The 19,206-nt window shown below is 50.8% G+C and overlaps 1 protein-coding gene across 14 annotated transcripts in view; it reads right to left on the bottom strand.

Moving 5' to 3' along the window:
• Positions 1-19,206, bottom strand: part of PCNT (pericentrin) — a 111,796-nt gene that overhangs the window by 56,395 nt on the left and 36,195 nt on the right. For 12 of the 14 annotated variants that reach the window (XM_057696654.1, XM_057696656.1, XM_057696660.1 and 9 more), the window contains 7 exons: positions 17,753-17,923; positions 13,536-13,682; positions 8,296-8,447; positions 6,562-6,722; positions 6,235-6,473; positions 4,298-4,460; positions 3,803-4,015 (listed from right to left, as the gene is read on the bottom strand). In XM_057696654.1, the coding sequence (XP_057552637.1) occupies positions 3,803-4,015; positions 4,298-4,460; positions 6,235-6,473; positions 6,562-6,722; positions 8,296-8,447; positions 13,536-13,682; positions 17,753-17,923 (1,246 nt within the window). The remainder of the gene's footprint in view (positions 1-3,802; positions 4,016-4,297; positions 4,461-6,234; positions 6,474-6,561; positions 6,723-8,295; positions 8,448-13,535; positions 13,683-17,752; positions 17,924-19,206) is intronic. The other 2 variants (XM_057696652.1, XM_057696659.1) reach the window with 2 other exon arrangements.

The raw sequence follows: 19,206 nt of genomic DNA, 5'->3' as shown, positions 1-19,206 counted from the left end.
CCTCTCAGGGCCCCAGCGCAAGCCCCCAGCCGGAGGACAGCAATGGCAAGAAGGGCTTCCTGCAGCTCCGTAACTGCGAGAGGCGTCTGCCCACTTTTACGTGTGGAGGTCAGTCACCTTCCATGTAGTAGCTCACCACAGAAGCTCTTAAGTATTTTTCCTCTTTAGTAAAAAATTGGCAAAACCTGATGCAAGCATACAGCATCTCACACAGAAATCACTCGCTTGCTTTTACAAACCTGAATCCTTGTGCACTACAGAAACAGGAGTTCCTATAAGTGAAAACACAGCATTTTCAGAGATGAAAACAGAACAATGGGTGACTTAGAATGTGAAAGTTAGAAACAACAGAAGGGAGAGTGTCAGCAGCAGGGCTTCAGGAGCTACTGTGGCCGTGACGCCAGGCCCCGGGCAGCCCCCGAAATGCATGTGCTTCCACGACCCCAGGCCTCAAACAACCTTTGAAACGTCTGTTTCCATGACGCCAGGCCTCGGACAACCTCGGAAACATCAGGGTTTCTGTGACGCCAGGCCTCGGACAATATCTGAAACACGTGTGTTTCCATGGCCCCAGGCCTCGGACAACCTCGGAAACATCAGGGTTTCCGTGATGCCAGGCCTCAGACGACCTCTGAAATGCATGTGTTTCCGTGATGCCAACACTTAGTCGGAATGTCATGCCCCGGAATTCACGTGCTGCTGTGTGGAGGTGGGACCTGTGGAGATGATGAGGTCCTGAGGGTGGAGCCCATGAGGGGATTAGTGCCTTTCTTATAAAAGGGGCCCCAGGGTGCTCCTGCCCCGCCTGCACGTCAGGGCCCAGTGAGAAGGCACCTCCACGACTGGGAAGCGGACTCGCACCAGAAGGTGACTGTGCCGGCACCTCCACCTTGGATTCCAACCTCCAGGACCGTGAGGGTGAGTAACCTTTGCAGCGTGAACTGCCATGTCTCTGGATGAACTAAGGCCACTGTCGGCCTTCGTGTCACAGCAGGTCCCAGCTCCCAGGGGCTTTGTCGCTGACTTTTAAAGACAACAAAGGAAAACAGAGAGGACAGACAGCATTGCCCTGAAGGTGGCTGTGAGACATGCTGAGCACAGGTGAGGCAGAGCTGAACTTCCCGCAGGTGCCAGGACCCCCCAAACTCTTGGCAAGTTGGCCAGAGTTCACGAGGAGCCAAAGCAGAAGCAGGCCCGAGTGGCCCCAGGACCACGCCTGGGAAGGGAGTCAGGAGCCACACCGGCCACGCCTGCAGGGTGGCAGCATGACGCGAGTCCCCAGATGGCCGGGCGGGCGGAGACTAGGACCGGACAACACTGAGACGTTTAGGCCGGTTAACCGTGTAAAGAGAAGACCCAGAGGAAACACAAGCGCTTCCTGGTGATGAAACAGAGTGAAGGAGGGAAGACGGGCCCGGGTCCGGGAAAAGGCTCCATGGATGTGCCCTCCCTGGCCCAGCCCCCAGCACACAGAGGCCAGGCCCCTCTGCAGGGGCGAGCCAGCGACGCAGCGTGGGCAGCAGTCACGGCCGCAGGAGGACGCAGGGGAGGCGCCAGGCCCAGAGCTGTGCAGCAGCTCGGCTGACCCCACACCTCTGTGTCTCCCACGGGGTCCCAATTCTAAAGCCCAAATACCCAGTGCAGGGAGAACGGGCTGGACGCACAAGAGCCCGTGGCAACAGACGTGGGTCTCAGACGGGGAGGGCCCGGCCACCAAACGGACCCACAGGCCGGGGTGCTGATACTCGGGAACAGGAGGGGCCCCCGCCCAGGATGCTGCCCCGCTGGGACGTGCGGCCCGGGGCATCTGGGGACAGGAAGTGTGCGCACAGAGGAGACAACACGCGAGATGTGACAAGTGCCCGGCTGCAGGCGGAGCAGGGCAGGACTCAGAGAGGACCGGAGCAGAGGAACCTCTAAAGACACCCGCAGAGACACCATCAGACACAGCAGCAGATGTCTGGACGCAAGGAAGCAACGGCTTTCGTCTCAAGTATGCAAGTAAAAGAAACCAATCTACAATTGTCTTTCCAGCCAGCACCTCACCTGAGGATGAGGGTGAAATAAGGAAGCCTTCAGGCACTCGAGATTTTAGAAAGTGTTCCTCACAGTCCTGCTCTGAACATGTCCAGTCCATGGGGCCGAGGAGAAAACACCCACATCTCACTGCCGTTTAGGGGGCACGGAGCACACGTGCCCGGGCACTTGCCCACGCCTCTGCCCCTGGGGGCCGTGCAGAGAGGGAAAGCAGGACGGCTTCTGTGCTGGGGACCAAGACACGACCTGGCCAAGGAGGAAGCAGGCACACAAGAAAAGCCGAAGGCGGCACAGCTGGCAGGGTCGGCCCCACCCCAGCGCGAGATCGGGGGAGAGGGTCCCAGGAAGCCCCAAGCAGGCACGGGAACAGACCCGCCGCAGACCCAGAACTGAGAAGACACCACAGGTCAGCTCTCAATTAGCACAACATCCATAAGACACAAAATATAAAAAATACTGAAAGCAAAGGGGTGAAAGAAGACATCCGAGGGAAAAAAGAACGCAGATTAATGTTTTACCATCAGAAGTTTTCATTAAAAAATGGGAAAGAGACCAAGAAGTGTTACATCTATTGAAGCTGAACAAGAAGATGCGTCTGGAAGGGACTATAAACAGGTTTAACCACCACGTGGGTGGAAGCCAAGACCAGGAACAACCACTCTGTTTCAAGAGCCGCAGGCCCAACGGACCTGCACGTCCCCACCGCCGCCCCCCACCAAGGAGGTGCCCAAGGCGAGGGCAGAGACCAGGTAAACAGACACCTGTTTGCTCACTCATCAGAAAAGGAAAGAAGAACGTGGAGGAAGAGAAATGAGTTTCCCGAGTTGGTGAGGTGGGGGCTCAGCAGGAGCCCCCGAAAAGCAGAGACTCCGCGGGGGGTGGGGGGCGGCAGCAGAGGAGCCCCCGCGCCCTCGCTGGGGCCTGGCCGGGCCGCGCACTCGGGGGGGTGCGGGGAGGGCGGGGGGGGGGCGTAGGGCAGGCCCTCCGCGGACCTGCTGCCGCCAATGCTGCCCACACACTCAATGTTTTAAGCTCTTTGTGTGTGAACTGTTTTTTATGCTACATGTTTTAAGATGTAAAGTTTCTAAGAATCTCAAGGTAAAATGAACGACTTTTGTTAAAACTGTATGTCTTCCTACTTAAGGTGAACACACTTTTCTGGTAATTTTAAATAAAATGTTTAAGTAGCCCTCATTTTTTCATGTTCTCGGCTATTTTTCTTGTGAAACGTGACACAGAGTCACCACGTCAAGGCTCTACTGTGGAGCCGGGGGCCATCAAGGAGGGGACCTCACGCCGGTCCCCACTGAAGGGAGCCATGAACGTCGGAGCTGGGCCGAGGCTCAGAGAGCGCAGGGACGTGGCAAGCACCACACCTGCTCCCGCCCATCACGGGCCTTCTCCTCCCTCGTGACGGCCTCGGCGCTCAGGCACGGGCAGCCCAGACTGGCTTCTGCCTCCAGTTCCAGTCAGCATCTCTGTGGCCAGCCCCGCCGCACCCTTTCGTGAAAACCCCGACTGCGTCTATCCCGCCCACCTGCCTCTGATTCCTGCCGGATCACCGCCGCCCAGGAGCCGAGGCTGACGATGGCACGCAGGCGGGCGACCCCCCGGCCAGGGGACCCTTGCCCTCGGGGGCAGCACAGTTGGCCACCCCGGCGCCCTCGAGCGCACGGAGCTCCGCAGACCGCCAGCGCCCTCGCCCTCTCACCCCAAGGCCTCGCGTCCGGGCCAGCCCGCGCTGCCCACGCCCCGGCCTCCTCACCGGCCTCTCTCTCCCCAGCTTCCGCGGCCAAGGCCTCCCTCTGGCTCCACAGCGCGGCGTTCTCCTCCTGCAGCGCCTCCTGCCGCCGGGCCGCCCGTTGCAGCTGCTGCCTCAGGCCCTCCAGCTCGCCCACCAGGTCCCGCTCGCTGGCCTCCTTCTGGCCCAGCGCCTCCTGCAGGCTGGCCTTCTCCTCCTTGAAGCCCTCGACGATGCCTGCGGACCACGCGGGACGTGCCGCTGAGGCCCTGCTGGGGGCGGGGGCGGGGGCGGGCGGGCCGGGCGACCCGTTCCCATAACGGGGGCACCGGGCCAGCCGCCCTGCGAGGCGCACGAGGCCACCGTGAGCGCCAGGCTCCCGGCACGTGGGGTCGGGGCAGCCACGCTCCACCCAGGAAGGTCACTGATGCCTCCAGCACTGGCTTCGCGTCCTTCTTACATTCTGCCGCTACAACCCCACGGCGACGCACCCTCGGGGGGTGGGCGGGCGGCACTCACCCTCCGCCTTGTGCAGCTCCAGCGCCAGCTGGGCCCGGGCCGCGCCCTCCGCCTCCAGGCGCTCCACCAGCTCCCGCTGCATCCGCACCACCTGCGCCGTCTCCTCCTTCTTACAGCTGAACTCCTCCTCAAGACGAGAATGAATCTGACGGGCTTCCTCCAGCTGTGGAACACATTTGAAAATGGAATTTTGTACCAAAAGGAATCAAAGCTTATGTTGACACCAATACAGTTCTCCTTGCGTAGAATTCTGGTGAAACTGTAAATACCCTGTAAGAAATGGCAATTTTGATGTTCGATATGATGTCAGTTACCAAATAAGCAACAAATTTTCAACAAAGGAAAGCTCCCTACACAGAGACACAGACAAAGCTGCATGGACACCGTCTGACTGCTGAGGCCATGTGTGTCTCCGTGGAACACGGCAGGGGAGGGCATTTCAGAGGACACCCAGACAGGAGCCTGGCACCCGGGCAGGGACAGGCCACCTGGTGCCACAGGTGGAGGACAGGGAAAGGCTCCTGGGCCGTCACTGCACCGGGCAGGGGACCTGACGTGTTCCACTACCTGCGACCCTGCCTCTCCAGCTCAGCCACCATGAAGCCCCACTCAGGCACAGCCCGGGGCCCCAACCTCACCTTCCTCCCAAGCTCCCCTGGTGGGCACGTCCAGGCCCAGGCCCCCAGGCCACCCACAGGCTGGGAGACCCAGATTGATCTCTGAATTCAAATCGCCTACACCCAGCTATCCTGACCAACAAGTCAGCACCTGGCCTGGGCCCCCTCGGCCTGCCCAGCACATACCCAGCTCTGACACTTCCAGACCCAGCCTCTACAGAAACCTGCTGGTTTTACCTTGAAAACAGCCCCTGGCCCCGCCTCTCTTCGTGCCCCTCTGTGGGCTGCCTGCCTGGTTCTCAGCCGCCGCTGCCCCTTCCTGCAGCCAGCGGCCCTCGGGCAGCCCCACCGCTGACCCCGACCCGCACAGAGCCCCTCACTCCCCTCTGGCCACTGCTCAGTGCCACTTCCCACCTCCCACACGGCTCGCTCGCCTCCCCACACCTGCCCTGCATCCCCCGTCACATGCCAACATGTAGGGCAGGACCCCTGACGGGCACACAGGGGCCTCCACAGACCACCCACGCACTCGGACACGGGGCTGCGGGCCAGTTCAGACCTGCAGACCGGACGGCGTCTGTTCCGTTAACTGTGCTTGGGGACAATTAAAAGCGCCTGAACACTTACCATCAGCTGCTGCCCGGCCCTGTCCAGTTTCTGAGAGAAGCTGGGATGAAACCAGAGGAGAAACTCCAGAGTTCGACTCGACACTGGCTCTACCTGCATTCACATCTCGGTATTTGTGAGGCGTGAAGAGTGAGGCTTCACATGGAGATGTTTACTTTTTAACTGGGCAACTTTGGGGAAAGGGTCTCTACTGCTTTCCACATTTTCCTACTTAATGTCTTTGCTAATTGTCTGAGACATTCTAAAAGGTTAACAAAAAAAAAATTCCCTTCTTCAGTAATACTCTAAACATAAACGTATTCAATGTGAAATTAAAACAGTGTATGAGGAACAGTAAAAGGGGCTGAACACAAGCGACCTAAATTAAGGTTTTACTTCATTCACAGCAAGCCTATTTCCTCGAGATTTTCGACTCAAAAAAGATTATTTGAGGAAAAAACAAACGGGCGAGCTTCGCTGGGAGTAACAGGATCAGAACGACACCGGCAGAGAGAGAAGAAAGTCAGACCTGCCTGCAGAGAGAACCTCCTGTCTCACCTGCAGGGTCTGGTCGAGAATCAGAAACCCTGACTGCACAGCGCCCCGCAGGTGCCTGCCACCACCAGGCAGCCTCTGTCAACCACTGACCCCGCCGCCCACTCCCTCCACCCCGTCACCCTCCACTGCAGCGGGAGGCCAGGGGCCGTGTCTCACCTGCCTGGCAGAGTCCAGGACCATCTCCAGGAGGCCGTCCACCGCCAGGCCCAGGCTCCTGTAGACCCTCCTGACGGGCTGCTCACACTCCAGCGTGGTTTCTGGGCTCATGAAGAAGCTCTCACAGACGTGGCTGCTGATCTCAGCCACTGACGACGTCTCAGCGCCTGCGGGCGATGTGCCGTCCAGCTCCGGCAGGGCCGCGTCGAGCCCAGGCCACACCTCATCCAGTGCCAGGGCTGCAAGCGAGCAGACACAGAGGCTGCACTACCAGGACGACCTCCAGGCCCGGCCTGGGGCTGCGGGCACGGGGCTGGTGGGGCTCACCTGCAGGCGGGCTCTGGCGCCCGGGCTGCGCGGCAGGTGGGCTCTCGTCCTCCAGGCAGAGCCCCACACGCTCCCCGATGCGGCTCTTTAGGGCAACGGCAGCCTTGACCGTCTCCCCAAACAGACCCAGCAGCCTCCTCAGGGAGTCCCGGAGAGCTCTCCTGAGGGGGCACAGGGCAGGCAGCGTCAGCTGAGACCCGGGGCCTGCCCGACGCGCACGCGAGCAGCATCGCGGGAGACTAAGCGCTCTGCTCCTGGAGGCCCACACCCAGCACGGCGGCGGCATCCAGGCCTTCCTCTCAGCCGCTCTCCCCACGTGCCCAGCCCGGCCCCACGGCACAGCCTCTCGGTCTCAGGGGCAGAGCTGGGCGCCCACGTGGCCCTCAGGGTCCGACCCTCTCAGGAGACATCTGTTCAAAAGTCAGCAGTCACCCCTAGCCCACAGCCCACCAGCACGGGAAGGCGCACCGTCTCCCCGTGTCTCTCTCTCGGGCCACACGAACCACGGCGTCTGGGGTGTTTGGATCCCCAAGGACGGGAGTCCTGTCTTTGAGCTGCATCCTCCCAGACCTGCCCTCCCAGCTGGGGCGCAGGGACCCTGCCCAGGACGTGGCGCTGGTGTCAACGAGACGTCAGGGCTTCTCCACCCCGTGCGTCCACGACTCACACCCCTCCCTCCGGCCCAGCACAGGGAAATGCCACTCAAGACACAAGACGAGCCGCCCCTCGGGAAGCTGACACCCCAGGTCAGGGACACGGACAGAGAGGACGGGATGCGGGGATGTGGGAGGAGGTGGGAGGCAGACGGGGGGCAGGCCGCACGCGGCCACCCGACAGCCCCTGCTGCTGCCCTGGCCCGTGGAGGGAGCGTGCAGGGAGGGCGTGAGGACCCCCGAGATGGGCTCGGGCAGGCGGTGCCTGCTCTGCTCTGCTCTGCTCCCCCTCCTCCTTGTGAGCCTCACAATGGCAAACAATCGGGGTGTCAGGGTGTCTCACCCGCCGGGCGCGCCCCCTCAACGCCTCGGGCGGGGCCGCTGCTCTCTGGCAGGCCCGCCCTCCACTCCCCTCACCGAACTACAAGGCAGCTAGACACAGCAGGTGAGGTCCTCACGGAGATTACGAAATCGTCAAAGAACAAAGAGAGAGACTGAGCCCGTGTGAGGAGCGCCCGCCTCCACACAGCAGCCCCCCACCCTGATCTCCTCTGACCCTCAGCACTGCACACACGGCAGCACCGCTGTGCTGAGGACGAGGGTCAGGGGACGGCGGGGACCCCACGTTACCGGCAGGGACAGGCCAAGGGACACACAAAGGGGCCCAGAGAGGCCAGCCCACGAGCCGCCCTTTCACAGGCGGTGCTGAGCCAACGGCCCCGACAGACAGAGATGAGAGCATCTCCCGACGTCACAGGGAAACATAACAGCTCACTCCAGGCCCACAGGAGAAGCAGAGCTAAAACCTGCCTGGCACCAGGTGGGAAATTATTTCCTAAATGAAGACCCTCAAACAAACAAGAAAAGGGACGGGTCAAGAACTGCCTTCATGGCAGCATCAAATCTTATAACCTGGCAAAAGGTGAAGGTTTGGCAAAGCAAGGTGGTGGGTATGTGGGGGCCACGACTCAGCGCGCGTCTTGACGTGTAAGACCTTCTGGACGAGGGGACCACGTGGCACAGGGTCCCGTTTGCCATATGCCAAGGTGCACTCCACCTGTGAAGCAGAGGTGACACTGACCTCTCTCCACGGGACAGGTCGACGTCGGACCTAAGCATCGAGACGAGGGCGGTGCTCTCCTGGTTCTCCCTGTCCCGCCTTTGCTGAAGCCTCTCCAGCTCGGAACGGCACTCGTCTATCTCGCCACTTAAGGATAAAATCTGGTCTTTTAGCTGGTGAAGAAAAATTGTTAAAGCTTTAATTAAAACAATTTACTTAAAAATAAGTTTCTGTAGGGAACTTTATCCAAGAGTAGGCTTGTGGGGTGGAGAAAATGGATAACAGGCTCCAGTGTGGGGCCCGTAAAGTACACAAAACCCAACCCAGAAGAAGGCATAATTTTGAAACCAATTTACTGAAGAGAACAAAAGAAACAGAAAACAGTTTCAATGTTGTACATGGAGGGAACTTAGAAAAAAAAATGTGGACCACTGGGACACACAGGTTGCTGGAAAAATTAAAGAAAATGGAATAAATAAACACAGAATGACAAGTTTCAAGATGGCAAACAATGACCAAAAAATGGACAAAAGACACAGAACAGGGAAGGAACCACGTGCCCGGATGGCTAGTGGCCAGTTCCTCGCAGAGAGGCTGTGAACCTCTCCCCTCTGCTGGTTCTGCTCCCTCCTCTGCATTCCTATCAGATTTCCTCCACTTACCATGGGGTTACATCCCGATAAACCCATCGTAAACTGCAAATACCATAAATCGAAATGCATTTATTATACCTGTGAGTGAAAAGTGTCACCTGCCGTATCAGTAGACAAAGGATGTTGCAGCCATCAGGCCACCACAGCCACCCCAATGGTGAGCCCTGAGGAGACTCTGGATGGGACAGCACAGGGGAGCTGGCCCCAGGTTCCTGAAGTGCAGATCAAGGGAATGATATCAGTGAGCCCAGACTTTGCATCTTTCCACACACAGAAAAATGCTAACTCCATTAACTTGAGATGTCTGGTTTTCCTTAGCAGTAATCTTTCGAAAGGGAAAAGCAGAGTGGCCATGTGGGTCCAGAATGGCTGTCAGCGTATCGGGCGTTCACCTCTGTGGTCGCGTGGCTGACGTGGAGCTGTGGTGGAGCTCACAGGAGCGTATCTGGCTGCACGTCACTCGCCGAGGAAAAGATAAAAGTTCAAAATTCAAAGTACGGTTTCTACTGAATGTGTATCGTTTTCATACCATCGTAAAGTCAAAAAATCCTCAGTCAAATAATCGTAAGTCAGGGACTGTCTGTGCTCAGTAACCATCACTCTAACAAAAGGTATGCAAGATCTCCAGGAGAAAATTATAAAATTCAGTGGCAGAAGTTAAAAAATCAAATAAAAAGAGATATTCCAGAATCTCCAAATGCCTCTATGTTGCAAAGATGTCAATTCTCCCTAAAGGCATGGAGAGCTCAAAGCCTCTCAACTACAGTCCCAGCAGACTTTGAGGAACCGCACAGACTGATCCGTGTAGAAGGGCTGGCAACAGCAAACACTGAGGAGCAGGAGCACCGCTGGGGCCACCCTGCCACGTGCTGGGCCCCCAGAATCACCGGGCATCTGCACTGGGGCAGACAGACTGACCAGAGGAGCCTCGGAGGGAAGCCAGAGGCCACCCACATACACTGGGCAGCGAGCAAAGCAGGATGGACACAGATCTCAGGTTAGTCCTCGCGGCAATAACTTAACTCCCCTTCATCATATCCTTCCAAGTGGATTAAAAAGATAAATTACAAAACAATCTCAGAGAATACTTATGGGAAACAGAAAAACATTTCTTAACTAAGGCTGAGAAAGCATAAACTCTAAAGGGAAAAATGGTAATAGTTAATTCATCAATCGGGAACATTTGTTCATCAAAAGATGACAAAAGGGAAAAAACCCCACAAATTAGAAGACATCCAGATATACAAAAAAAAAGACCCTAAATCAGTAAGAAAAAAAAAAAAAAGCTGTTTTAAATTTAAAAATAGGACTTCCCTGGCAGTCCAGTGGTTAAAACTCCATGCTTCCAACGCAGGAGGCACAGGTTTGATCCCTGGTTGGGGAAGATGCGCGCGCTGTGGGGCACAGCCAAAAAAAAGGAAAAAAGAAAAAAGAGAAAAGAAAGAAAAATGGCCAAAGATACAGAAAGGCATTTCACAGAAAGGGAAACACAAATGGACCACAAACACAGTAAAAGATGTGCAATCTTATCCGCAAATTAAGACCACCTAGAGACACCATTTCACTGCCACACAATTGGCAAAAATTAACAAGTAAGAACATTCCAGGTGAGGATATGGAGTAACAGGAGCTCGAGTGCACGCCTGGTGGAGCCGCCCAGGAACAGCCTGGGGTTACACGACAGGGGCAGCACCCCACAACTCAGACGCGTACTTCTAGGTGTGAGACGCTCCTGCACATCGGCAGTACGGAGCCTGTGCAGGAAACTCAGGGCAGCTTTATCCACGGTGGCAGAAAACCAGAAACAAGCCCACGTCCCAGGTGCGCACACACGCAGCAAGGACGCGGGCGCGGCCCCACCGGCGCCATCTGTGAACCGCCCTTCAACACCCAGCGAGAGGCCCGTACGCACCCCTTGTGATGGCCGGAAACGGCCACAGCTCAACAGCAGAGTGTCCGGGAGGAAACACCTCAGTGAGCAAGAACCCTGATCAATCAGGAGGGTGGCTACCACAGCGGCAGTGGCAGGGGGTCTCTTGAGGTGCCTGACACGGGTGGTGGGACACAGTCCATCACTGTAACCAAACATGCACATCTTCAGGACACTGGTAGGATCATTTCACAGGGAAATCAACTTCTGGCAGAGGCTGGCTTCCTGAAGGGTCCCGCACCCTCCTCTGCCTGGGGAGCCCCTGCACAGCCAGACGCACAGCCCGGCCCACGGCCCACGAGGGTCTCCTGCTGCTCGCCAGCGCCCCGGGGGCTCGCGGCTGCCCCCACTCCTGGTGCCTTTCAGCCTTCCCTCCCCACCCTCTCTCACATTCCTCCCATTAAGCTACTATCCCCCCTTTTTAAAGGTAAATTACTACATACGTTTTACAATTTCTCTCTTAATTCAGCATTTAACATGTCTCTTTAACTGCACTGATACTTTTATTAGGATTGCTACTGTTTTGGGTCTTTGAGTTATAAAACCTCAGAGGTGTTGAATGGTGTATCTCTAACCTTATTTTGCCCATGAGCCATGTTAATTTTAGTATTTCTTAAGAAGTCTTTAAGAATGTGTCTAATGTATTAGTAGAAACGCCTGGTATATTGAAGAACGGGCTTAAGAGATACTTTGAAAGGCTCCTTCCTCACAGACCCCCCCCTCCCACCTAAGCCCTGGTGTCTCCCTTGCCCTGCTGCACTCACCCCCACCCTCCCACCTTCTCGTGGCTGCGCTCCCAGCACAGGAAGGCCTTCTGCAGCCGGGAACATGCCCCTTGACCTGCAGCCGACAACGGACCTCCACAGGTACACGCTGCCCTGAATCTGGGTGGGAGTGACTTTTACATCTTTGGTACCAAATTAAGTCAGACACCCCAATGTGCAGCATTTACAGTCAGAAGGCCGGGCTCCACCACCGGCAGCCATGGACTTGGAGCAAATTAACGGGAGCTCTCCTGGGTCTCAGTGTCCTAAGAGGGAAAGAGCCACACAGAAATGAGAAAATTCTACATACGATGTGCCGAGCCCAGTGCCTGGCACATACTCACAAGAAAACTGTGCCTCCAACGTACGAATAAGTTCAAACCCAGCAGCCCTGTGTGATGACAAAGTCAAGGAAAGCAGCAGTGCTGTTATGACGCTGAAAGGTCACATAGTGGGACTATCTCTAAAAATCGTACAAATACACATCCATATTTTCAACAACAATGAAAAAAAAAAACCACTTCAAAAACTGTCAAGGACCTCACCATAAAAGAGAATGAAATAACGCTATCTGCAGCAACATGGATGGGCCTAGAGATTATAAATGAAGTCAGACAGAAAGACAAATATCATATTATGTCACTTACATGCGGAATCTAAAAAAACGATACAAATGAACTTATTTACAAAACAGAAATAGACCCACAGACATGGAGATGTATTAGGAGTTTGGGATTAACATATATACACACTACTGTATATAAAACAGATAACAAGGACCTACTGTATAGCACAGGAAACTATACTCAATATCTTATAATAACCTATAAAGGAAAAGAACCTGAAAAACGTGTGTGTGTGTATATATATATATATACATTTTATTTTATTTATATATATACAAATAAAACTGAATCACTTTGCTATACATTTGAAACTAATACAACATTGTAAATTAACTGTATTTCAATAGAAAAAAAATTGTCAAGGACCTGAACAGACAAAAATGGCCAATAAAACCAAGAAAAGATGTCCAACATCACTAGCCATTAGGGAAATGTGAATAAAAACAAGATATCACCTCACATCCATTATGATAGCTATTATTTAAAAAAATGAAAAACAAGTGTTAAGAATGTGGAGACACTGGAGCCCTTGCGCTGCGGAAATGTACTACGCCACAGCCACTGTGGAAAACAGTCACAGTTTAGCAGTTCCTCAGAAAGTTAAACACAGAATCATCACACGACCTATCAACTCTGCTCCTAGACATACACCCAAAAAGTCCAGGGCAGGGACTGAAACAAATACTTGCACCCAACATTCCCAGCAGCATAACGCACGAGAGCCAAAAGGCAGACGACCGTTCACAGACGTCCACCAACAGGTGAACGAATTAAACAAACTACGCCGTCTGCAGACTGGGTCAGCCAAAAAGTTCATTCGGGTTTTCTGCACCTTATGGAAAAAAACGAACTTTTTGGCCAACCCAATACACTGGATTAATATTATTCAGTCATAAAAAGCCATGAATGCTGATACACACACAACTGTGGATGGACCTTGAGAACATTATGCTAAGTGAAATAAGACACAAAAAAATACATATTGTATGATTCCTCTGAAATGAGATTCCCTCGAGTAGTCAAATTCATACCGGCACAAAGTACACGGGTGGGTACCAGGGCTGGAGGAAGGGCGATGGGAGTTACTCTTAATGAGCACAGAGCCTCCCCCTGGGATGAGGAACAAATTCTGGAAATGGACAGTGGCGATACTTGCACAATATTGTGAACGTGGTTGATGCCACTAAACTGTACACTTGCCATGGTTAAAATGGTTCATACTATGTTTTACGTATTTTACAATACACACAAAAAAAGGATTAACAAAGAGAAGATGCACCCCACATACCTGCAGAATTTGGTTATTCTTCTCCTGAAGTTGCAGAGACAAAGACTCTTTCTCTTTTTGGTGAAGAGACTGTGCCTGCTCACGCTCAAGTTTATACATCTCCTCTTTTTCATGCAAAGCAGCTTTCTTTTCACTTTCAAATTCACCCTGTACAAAAGTACATTAACAACAAAAAATGCCATTACATTATAAAATTATCCTTGCTCACTTTCTTTGCTGTTCACTAGAATTTAGTTCATTCAACAAACACTTATTGACTCCGTACTCTGTGCCAAAAGCAATGATCAAAAAGGCCAAGGCAACTACCCCCAGTGAACATGCGTTCGAATGTGCTTATCATATAGAATACAAAAGAAACAGCCTGCTTACCTTTCCCAATAGTCACATTAAGAAATTCTCCATCATCAGGGTATCATGACCATCAAAATCCAAGATATTTAGAAACCTAACTTCCTCTGGTTTTAAAAGATAAGCCCTATTTCTTCTTAAATAACAAAAAATATTTTTTAATCATGTTCACCTAATGAATTAAAATATATTAATGAAATGTTTGGGTTTTTTTTCTAAACTACAGAGGTAGCACTTTCAGAATGACAGAATAAGAACCTCCAAAAATCCAGTCCTCTATAAAAGCACTGAGAACACTGGCAAAAACGGTCAAAATCAACTTTTCCAGAGCTCTGGAAATTAAAGTGTTTATTAAAAACAAAGGCTGAGTTGCCATCAGAACAGGAAGCTTTGGATGTTTGAACCTGCCCTAATCTCATCACTCCAATCTCTGGGGTAGCCATGCAAATGCGGCCCAGGGAATTCCCTGGTGCTTTCACCACCGTGGGCCCAGGTTCTACCAGGGCTCAGTCTCTGGTCAAGGGAATGAAGATCCAACCCCCCCACCCCACCCCCCAAAAAAAAGAAGAAAAAGAAAATGCAGCCCAGCAGCCATGGGGGGGAGGAAGAGGGACAGAATGGGTCTGAAGCTCCCCAAAACCACCACCCCCAACTGTCACTAACTGACCTGTCTGGCAGCTCCCTGAAAAGCTCCATTCTCAAAGCTGGCTTTTATCTGGTCTGATGCAGAGCTCACCTCAACAATCCTATCCCCAAGCCATTTGTCAAAAACAATCAGCAGCAACTGTTCAACATCTCAGCAGCCTGAGGCAGTGATAACAACTGGAGCTAACAAAAGGCTGATCAAAAAACTTAAAAGGAAGTGAAAGCTAAGGCAGAGATGCAAACTGCCTACCAGAGCCCCACAATAAAGAAACAAAATTATAAAGTGAAACCAAATAGATATTCTCAAGCTGAAAAGCACAATTACTGAAAATGAAAATTTCACTAGAGGGACTCAACAGCAGATTGAAGTGGGAAGAAGAATCAGCAAACATGAAGGTAGGTCAAATGAGATTATTCAGTCTGGGGAACAACAGCGACAACAACAACAAAAATGAAAAAAGGTAAGTAGGTTCCCGGGCCTGAAGGACACCCTCAAAGACCAACATATACATTGTGAAAGTCCCAGAGGAAAGGACAAAGGGAATAGGGCAGAAGAATACTTGAAGATAACATGGACAAAAATGGCAAATTTGATGAAAAACTATTAATCTATACATAAAAAAAGCTCAACGAACTCCAAATAGGATAAACTCAGAGATCCACACCTGGACATATCATAATCAAACTGTTGAAAGACAAAGAAAATCTTGAACGTAGCAAGAGAGAAGCAACCCAACATAAAGGCTCCTCAAGAAGAGTAACAGCGGGCTTACTTCTCATCAGAAACCACACAGGCCAAAAGGCAGCAGGATGCCATCTTCACAGTGTTGAAAGGAAAACGCCAACCAAGAATTCCAGGGACTCTCTTGGTGGCGCAGTGGTTGAGAATCTGTCTGCCAATTCAGGGGACACGGGTTCCATCCCTGCCCCAGGAAGATCCCACATGTCCTGGAGCAACTAAGCCCGTGCACCACAACTCCTGAGCCTGCGCTCTCTAGAGCCCATGAGCCAAAACTATTGAGCCCATGTGCCTCAACTGCTGAAGCCCATGCGCCTAGAGCCCGTGCTCTGCAACGAGAGAGGCCACCACAATGAGGAGCCCGCACACCACAGTGAAGAGTAGCCCCCACTTGCTGCAACTAGAGAAAGCCCGTGTGCACCAATGAAGACCCAACACAGCCAAGAGAAAGAGAGAAAGAGAGAGAGAGAGAGAGAGAGAGAGAGGAAGGAAGGAAGGAAGGAAGGAAGGAAGGAAGGAAGGGAGGGAAAGAAAGAAAGGAAGGAAGGAAGGAAGGAAGGAAGGAAGGAAGGAAGGAAGGAAGGAAGGAAGGAAGGAAAGAAGGAAGGAAGAAAGAAAGAGAGAAAGAAAGAAAGAAAGGGAGAAAGAAAGAATTCCATATCCAGGAAACTATTTTTCCAAAATGAAGCATTCACAGATAAATAAAAACTGAAAGAATTCATCACTAACAGATCTTCCTGTGAAGAAATACTAAAGGGAGTCCTTCCAGCTAATATGAAAGGACACTAGACATTAACTTGAATTCACATAAAGAAACAGAGACACTGGAAAAGGTAACTATACACATAAATATAAAAGACCAAAAAAATGTAGTTCTTGTTTTTAATTCTTTTTTCTCCTTTGTGATTTAGAAGACAACTGCAAATGGAAACAAGCATTAAGTGTACATGGATGTTCTCTGCATGACAATATTAGCAAGAGGAGGAAGAAAGGAATGAAGCTATATTGAAGAATAGTTTTGTGAGCTATTAAAATTAAGTTGGTATTAATCTGAACCATATTATATAAAGTGTTCATTGTAATCCCCAAGGCAGGCATTAAAAAAAATTTTTTTAATATATACAGGAAAATAAACATCAAGGAAATTAAAATGAAAGAAGGCAGTAATGCAGGATTAGGGGAACAAAAGAGACATAAGATATATAGAAAGCAATAGCAAGTACTGATACACCCTACAACATATATGAACCCAGAAAACATTATTCTAAGTGAAAAAAAGCTAAACACAAAAGGCCACATTTTGTTTGATTCAACTTCTATCAAATCTCCAGAAAAGGCAAATCCACAGAAGCAGAGAGAAGATCAGTGGCTGCGAAGGGCTGGGGGAGGGGAGAGACTGCCAATGGGTGGGGGGGGTTTCTTTTGTGATGATGCAAATGTTCTGCAATCCAATAGCAATGATAGTTGCAAAACTTTGTGAATATACTAAAAACCACTGAACTGTACACTTTAAAGACTGATTTTTATGATATGTGAATCATATCTCAATAAAGTTTTAACTAAAAACAAAATAAACCCATAGTAAAAATCGTTGTGAGAAGTGGTGCTGAATGTTCACTCATCCTGCACAGACGTTCTTCTGTGGAAATAGCCTCATTAAAGCAAGAAAAGGCTTGATATGGCTGCTGCTGAGTCACCAAAGCGAGGCAATGAGCAGGACTCAAACTTGCTCAGATTTAAGTACAGATGACTCTTGAACATGGGGTTGAACAGTGTGGTTCCCCTTACACACGAATTTTTTTTTTTTTTTGGCCAGGCCGTGGAGCATGCAGAATCTTAGTTCCCCAACCAGAGATCGAACCCAGGCCCCGGCATTGGGAGCTTGGAGTCTTAACCACTGGACCGCCAGGGAAGTTCCACAGATGTTGTTTCAGTGGTAAACACTATAGCAGCACAAGACCTGAGGTTGGCTGACTCTGTGGATGCAGAGGAACTGAGGGCTGACTATACACTACATGCAGATTCTTGAATGTGTAGAGGGCCAGCACCCCTAATTCTGTGTTGTTTAAGTGGTAACTATGTGAAGACAATTTCTTAACAGAAAAGGAATGCTAACCAGTCAATTTAAATGTAAAAATGAATGAAAAAAAGTTGCCGAGAGAAATCTCAGTTTCTAAGACAATGAAAACATGTTTTGGTTTTGCATATCAAAATTAACTTTTTTTAAGATTTTTAAAAAAATATTTAGTCATTTATTTTATTTTGGTCGCACCAGGTCATAGTTGTGCCAGGTCTCAGTTGCAGCATGTGGGATCTAGTTCCCCAACCAGGGATCAAACCTGGGCCCCCTGCATTGGGAGTGTGGAGTCTTAGCCACTGGTGCCACCAGGGAAGTCCCTCAAAATTAACTTAGAATAACATTTTCTTATTTACTTTGCAGATGAGAAAGGACAGCAATAAAAGAGGCCACTCTCAACCCCAGTACCTTTAACTGTGTGACCTGCTGCTCCAGTGAGGCCTCTGGCTGACGCTTCAGCAGCTCAGTCTCCTCTTGACAGCGGGGCCGCTGCTTCTCCCCCTCCTCCTGCTCCTCCTCCAGCTCCGCCAGGAGAGCTGAGCGCTGGGGCTCCAGCTCCGCGGGAACCAGAGTGCCCTGCTTGAGTGGGGAGGAAAGTGAGCGCTGAGCCGTGACTGTGTACGTGGATGTGTGGTGAGGCTGGAGCTCACGCTTACTCCACGTGTTTCACTGTGATGACACACAGGGGCCAGGTTATAGTTCATAGAAAATTTCAAGTCATTCTTCGTGGGCTCTGGATTCTCGCCTTAGTCACAATCATCAGAAAATGGGGTTTGATTGCAACAAAAAGAATAAAATACTTAGGAATAAACCTGCCTAAGGAGGCAAAAGATCTGTATGCAGAAAACTATAAGATGCTGATGAAAGAAATCAAAGATGATACAAACAGATGGAGAGACATACCATGTTCTTGGATTAGAAGAATCAACACTGTGAAAATGACTATCCTACCCAAAGCAATTTACAGATTCAACACAATTCCTATCAAATTACCAACGGCATTTTTCACAGAACTAGAACAAGAAATTTTATGATTTGTATGGAAACACCAAAGACCCCGAAGAGCCAAAGCAATCTTGAGAAGGAAAGACGGAGTTGGTGGAATTAGGCTTCCTGACTTCAAACTATACTACAAGGTCACAGTGATCAAGACAGTATGGTACTGGCACAAAAAATAGAAAGGAAGATCAATGGAACAGAATAGAGAACCCAGAGGTAAACCCAAGCACATATGGGCAGCTTATCTTTGACAAAGGAGGCAAGAATATATAATGGAAAAAAAGACAGCCTCTTCAATAAGTGGTGCTGGGAAAATTAGACAGCAACATGTAAAAGAATGAAATTAGAACACTCCTTAACACCATACACAAAAATAAACTCCAAATGGATTAAAGACCTACATGTAAGGCCAGACACTATCAAACTCCTCGAGGAAAACATAGGCAGAACACTCTATGACATATATCAAAGCAAGATCCTTTTTGACCCACCTCCTAGAATCATGGAAATAAAATCAAGAATAAACAAAATGGGACCTAATGAAACTTAAAAGCTTTTGCACAGTGAAAGAAACCATAAACAAGACAAGAAGACAACCCTCAGAATGGGACAAAATACTTGCCAATGAAGCAACGAACAAAGGATTAATCTCCAAAATATACAAGCAGCTCATGAAGCTTAATACTAAAAAAGCAAATAACCCAATCCACAAATGCGCAGAAGACCTAAATAGACATTTCTCCAAAGAAGACATGCAGATGGCTAAGAAACACATAAAAAGATGCTCAACGTCACTAATCATCAGAGAAATGCAAGTCAAAGCCACAATGAGGTATCACCTCACACCGGTCAGAATGGCCATC

This window comes from Hippopotamus amphibius, chromosome 10 (assembly GCF_030028045.1).
Source record: "Hippopotamus amphibius kiboko isolate mHipAmp2 chromosome 10, mHipAmp2.hap2, whole genome shotgun sequence".
Classification (NCBI taxonomy): domain Eukaryota; kingdom Metazoa; phylum Chordata; class Mammalia; order Artiodactyla; family Hippopotamidae; genus Hippopotamus; species Hippopotamus amphibius.
This window is presented reverse-complemented; position numbering and strand designations above follow the sequence as displayed.